The sequence below is a fragment of the Capsicum annuum genome, chromosome 2, assembly GCF_002878395.1.
Source record: "Capsicum annuum cultivar UCD-10X-F1 chromosome 2, UCD10Xv1.1, whole genome shotgun sequence".
Classification (NCBI taxonomy): domain Eukaryota; kingdom Viridiplantae; phylum Streptophyta; class Magnoliopsida; order Solanales; family Solanaceae; genus Capsicum; species Capsicum annuum.
The window spans coordinates 109731432-109737350 of record NC_061112.1 but is presented as its reverse complement, the minus strand read 5'-3'; the positions used below and the strand labels follow the sequence as shown (position 1 = coordinate 109737350).

Below are 5919 nucleotides of genomic sequence, written 5' to 3'. Positions count from 1 at the left end.
TGTATATTGTAGTGTTAAAGATTTCGCAAACTAGTGTCATATGTTGTGAATATTTAGAATTTCTTTCCAAATTGTGCAAGTGTTATGAGATTGGCCATGGTTCCGTTGTATTATGTCTTTCCATAAATTCTTTATATTGAATGAATGTTGTGCATGACTTTCAGAAAGAAAGGGGTGTCCGGTCCTTCATGGTTCGGGATGCTCGTTACGGCCAGAGCCTCAGCTCTGATCATGACAACGCACACGTAAAGAATAGATGTTGATGAGTTTCAGGCGCTACAACTCAAAGTGAACACTCCATATCCATGTTAATACCCCAATTACTTAGTCTATCTTTGGTATATAAACTTGTTTGAATAGCTAAGTACAAGATAAAAATCCACTTTGGGCTCCCTGTGTTGTTTCACGTTATTCTTCGCCACAAAACTTTAGAGTTCTGACCTCTCATTTGGTTGTACATTTTTTTTGATAAATTAGGATTCTATTCCCATCTCTTCATTCATATTAAGTCCGTCTTTCGAAATCCATTGGGTAGCTTGTGATACTTTCCTCACATTCCAAGATGCTTTTTTAATCTCTACTTCTCACGGCCTCTTCCCCTTCAAATAATAAGTATGCACCCATATAATCCTTAGCTTATTTTTCATCACTGTCAAGCTCCAAGTATGTTTCGGTATGGCTATGTTATTCCAGAAGAATATATCAGTAATGTTAAGGCCACCAGCTGACTTAGGTAAGCATAGTTGTTCCCAGGCTATCAGGTTCTTTCTCTTGGTTTGTATGTCACCTGTCCAAACAAATCTTTTGCAAAGAGTCTCGATTTGCTTTAAAACCATCTTTGGCATAGGAAAAATCTGAGACCAAAAAGCTTGAATTTTTTAGGTCTCTTCAACTATAATTTTTTAATTTTAAGCTAATAAATTATTTTTTAAAATTTTCAAAACCTATTATTTTCAAATTAAAATATTTTTAAGATTTTAATTTTAAATTCAAATTAAAAAATATTAGTAAAATAAATAATTTCTTGTTGGATTAGTTAGACAACAATAAGAGTCCAATTAAAACTCCATAGTGTGATAAATAACTATCTCGATAATGTTCATTGCTATTAATTATTATTCTTATAATTGTTACTACAACTTCTAATTATCCTCTATTATTATTATTATTATTATTATTATTATTATTGTTATTATTATTATTATTATAATAATAATAATAATAATAATAATAATATACTACTACATTTTTAAAATTCAGAGTACTGCTACTATACATACTGTTATTACTACTACTACAATATTATTATTATTATTATTATTATTATTATTATTATTATTATTATTATTATTATTATTATTATTATTATTATTATTATTATTATTGTGGTTATTATTTATATTTATATGTTATTTTTAATTTAATATTTGAATATATTCAAATAGAATTTGAAAGGGATAAATTTATGTATAGTAAGAGTTCATTTAGAACTTTTCAGTATTAGGTTTCTAATTTTAAGATAATATTATTTTAAATTTAAAATTAATCATTTATTACTCTTAATTATCTGTTGATAATTTATCTTTTTGTTCTTCCACCTTTCTTTAATTTTTTTTTTCTTTTTTGTTTATTTGCTTTCTTTCTTTCTTTCTTTTGTTTGTTTGTTAACTTTTTTATATAAAAATTAATTGAAAACTTAGATATATAAAGGTACTTCACACAGATATATACGCTGAATTTAATTATTAAACTTTTAATATATATTTAAAATTTTAAAATTAATGCAAGTAAGAATAAGTTTTGGATACACATCACAAACATATATTATCTATATTTACCAATAATAATAATAATAATTATAATAATAATAATAATATATTTATCATTATAGTGATACAAATAAGTTTATGAAATATAAGAGTTCATTTAGAATTCTTTCATTGTGGGTTTCTATATTTAAGTTAATTAATAATTTTTTTAAAAGGATAATGTATTTTTAAATTCAAATAATTATAAAAATCTTATTATAATACTTTTAAACTTATCGTAAAAACTAACACGTGGCTTCTTAGTAGTTTACCACTTGGCTTCTTTCGGTGCTTCGTCCTATTCTTATATATAGAGGGAGAGATTTATTACCAAACTCTTATAAATTTTTGTCCTATTTAAACTTATATTTCTACATACAAGCAATTATATTCTTTTCGTATTGCCAATATACATAATCCAAGTGTTGTATGTGTTTTATTTAAAAAAAAAAATCATAGATAATTACACGTATTATGTATAAATATATTAAAATTATTTTAGTAATTATTTTAGTAATAACTTATTGATCAGATTTTCAAATCTGCTAACTTTTAAAATTTAATGTAATAGTCTCCCTAGAAAAATTAATTTTGGAGAGTAACAATTTGTATTTGACCAATCAGTTTAAAATTGGTTTGCCAATATTAGATAATACTTTGTGCTAAATCAAAAACGTGTCACATTAGAGGTGAATGATTAGAGATGTTTTCTAATTACCACAACGAGGTTGGTTCCTCTTTTAGTAGACACAACTATGAATATTGGGCTCAATGCTTCCAGGTAAAATAACTCTATTAACTTCCTAAAAAACTTAATTTTCATCATGAAAATATGGTCAAACACCTTAAACAAAAGGATAAAAATTTGGTCAAATACCTCAATGGAAAGGATAAGAATTCTTAGAGAAAAAACAAAAAATTAGTCTTAGTAAAAGTATGACCAAACATAATGTCACATGTAAATTCATGCCTGATACAAGATCACTAAAATCTAATCTTATTTACACTAAGCAGGTGTTTGTGACTATAAATAAAGGATATTTTGTCTTCTCGTTCCATCAAAATTTCAAAGCCTTTTAGCAATTCTTAAATTTCTCAATGAGGTCGCAGTTGTTTTTTTGCCTCTCATTCTTTTGGGTGAGTAAATTCTCCACTTATATATGTATTTTTTTCCTCTACTATATCCCATATATATTGTTGTATACTTTCTCTGTAAATTATTTAATTATGTTCTTTGACAAATCAAATAATTTTAATTTGAAAAGCATCAATTATCAGTATTCTACTTATGCTTTAATTATAAGTGGAACAGTACTGATGAAAAATTAAATTGTTTGATTTTGTATATATGTAGCTTGCGTTTGTCGTAAGCTATGCAGCGATATCTCCAGAAGTTTACTGGAAAGTAAAATTACCTAACACACAAATGCCCAAAGCAATCAAAGATTTCCTTCCTCAAACAGGTTTCCCTTCAACACTACATATTTTACTTTTAACATTATGGATTTGTTTTATCTATCATATACGACATAAGTGAATTTTCTGAGAAAATAGTATTTATGTATTTGATATGTTGAAAATTATTTTTTATAATATGTATGTATATATATATATATAGACATGCACACATATATATAGAGAGAGAGTTTTTCAAAGTACTTCTGTCACTTTGGTTCTCTCACTCTTTTTATGAAATTGACTTTCGTTTGATTTGTAGGTATGAAGACTAATAGTAATCCAAAAGTATATCATGGTTACTTTGATTTTGGGATGTGGCCTTGGCATCATGCTGCTACAAAGGATGACATTCGTGAACTTAAAGATGATAGCAATCGTTATCTTTACAAACCGTACTTTTTCGAAAAGAAATTGAAGAAAGGAAATATCATCAACTTTCCCACTTTCAAAGATAAAAATGATGCACCACTTTTGCCTCGCCAAGTTGCGGAATCCATTCCCTTTTCATCGAAAAAAATTCTAGAAATTCTGAACCATTTCTCAATAGATGGTAATTCAGAAGATGCTCAAACAATAAAGGACTCCATCAATATATGTGAAAAGCCAGAGATACACCATAAAGAGAAGAAATTTTGTGCAACTTCACTAGAGTCCATGATAGATTTCATGTTATCAGAGTTAGGAACAAATAACATCCAAGCAATTACAACGGAGGTAGAAGGGGAAAGTAGTCAAATATTTCAGAAATACACCATGAAAAAAGTTGAGCAAATAGCAGATGGGAATAACATGGTATGCCACAAAGTTGACTACCCGTACGCTGTGCACTATTGTCATATTGGAGGATATACTAAGACATTTATCATATCTATGGTAGGTGTTGATGGAACAAAAGTTAAAGCTCTTTCGGTGTGCCACCAAGATACATCTTTCTGGAATCCAAAGGGATTACCTTTTATAGTGCTCAATGTTAAGGCTGGAACTACCCCTATTTGCCACTTCCTTCCAAATGATCAAATAGTCATTTTTCCTTTTAAAGAGGCCAGTAATAATACTATCTAATTATTCAACTCTTATTCCTAAGAGTTTGGGAAGAATGCAACAATAGTATTACAGAATCATGATACTTGGCTAGCTCTTATGATCTGTATTATTATATTATTATAATTATGAAATGATTTTGGCTTCATGGTATTAGTTTTTTTTGTGCTCTATATTATAAAATTTCATTGATCAACAACCTTATGAAATGTTTTCAAGATTTAAAGTGTTACGTGCAAAACGATTTGTCTAATTGAGCAAAACTTTTATTTGGGTTTACTAGAATTATGTGTCCAAATTAAATAATTCTCTAATGTATATACAACCCGTCAGAAGTCTTGATAGGCTGTAGGGATTTTCTTTTTCACGCTAAATTAGACACTTCATACCTCTTGTGCACCTTGCTTTATTCAGTACTATCCCTGTTTTAATTTATGAAAAGATGATTGATCGACCTGAGCTAAAAATAAAATGAAAAAGGGTCTAAAATTCCCTTCAACAATATAAAATGATGTAAAAATGTGCTTCATCTACATACTAGGTCTAAAATACCCTTTCCGTCTACCTATTGGGTAAATTTTTTCCTTCTATTTAACAACTGCGTGTTAATCCCATCTCATTTATGACAGGACATATTTCTATTGGATAACTAATATTTATTTAAGCTAATCAATTTTATCCTCTAAAATCCATCCCGGCCCAACCAAATAACCCGAACCAACTAATAACGCGCTCTAATTCCTTTAACAAAAATGAAATCCCCATTCATCGATCATAATCCCCATCAATCATAATCTTCACATGGGATTTTGCAAAAAAATTTATGAAAGATTTAAGCATTAGCTACTACTAAGATAATAGACTAGACAAATCCTGGCATAGATCGAAATCTCTTTTTTAGAAAACAAAGTAAAACCAAGCTTTTATACCCAACTCCAGAAACTAAAACAACTAAATCAATAATTAGATAATATATTGATACTTCCATATTAGATGTTTCTGTTTAATATATCAATCTATGTGGAAAAAGTTAGTTGGTTATTCAGTTGACATTAATATCTCTGTGCTGGTTGTACTGTTTGGAGAGTTAATTAGTTGATTCCTTTGGAAAGACTGTGGAAAGCGAAAACATTGTTGGTGAAGTTACTAAGGTACAAAGAATTTATAGCCAAATATTGTTGGTTGTACTGTTGTCCATTGAGAAATGAAATGAGAAGAGACGAGATGAGTAGATTATGATCATGAATCGAGATTTCTTTTTTGTTATAGAAATTGGAGTTGGTTATTAGTTGGTTCGGGTTATTTGGCTGGGGGGTTGGGTTTTTACATGATAAGATTAATTAGTTTAATTAAATATTAATTGTCCAATAAAAATATGTCATGTCATAAATGGAAGGAAAAAATTGACCCAATAGGTTGAAGGGAAGGGCATTTTAGGCTCAATAGGTAAATGAAGGAAATTTTTGCACCATTGTACATAGGTGAAGGGCATGTTAGGCCCTTTTTCGAAAATAAAATAAAGACTTTCGAATTTTGTACTAAAATAAGTGGTAGAAATTTATGTCATACACAACATTTAACTAACAGTAAAATGAAAAGTTTGAAGGTACAT

At 28.5% G+C, this 5919-nt stretch overlaps 1 protein-coding gene across 1 annotated transcript; it reads left to right on the top strand.

Moving 5' to 3' along the window:
* Positions 1–2855: 2855 nt before the first annotated feature.
* Positions 2856–4463, top strand: LOC107861083 (BURP domain protein RD22). The gene is made up of 3 exons (XM_016706472.2): positions 2856–2945; positions 3163–3271; positions 3526–4463. The coding sequence occupies exons 1-3, from the start codon at positions 2907–2909 to the stop codon at positions 4326–4328; spliced, it is 951 nt and encodes a 316-aa protein (XP_016561958.2). The 5' UTR covers positions 2856–2906; the 3' UTR covers positions 4329–4463.
* The last annotated feature ends 1456 nt before the right edge of the window (positions 4464–5919 follow it).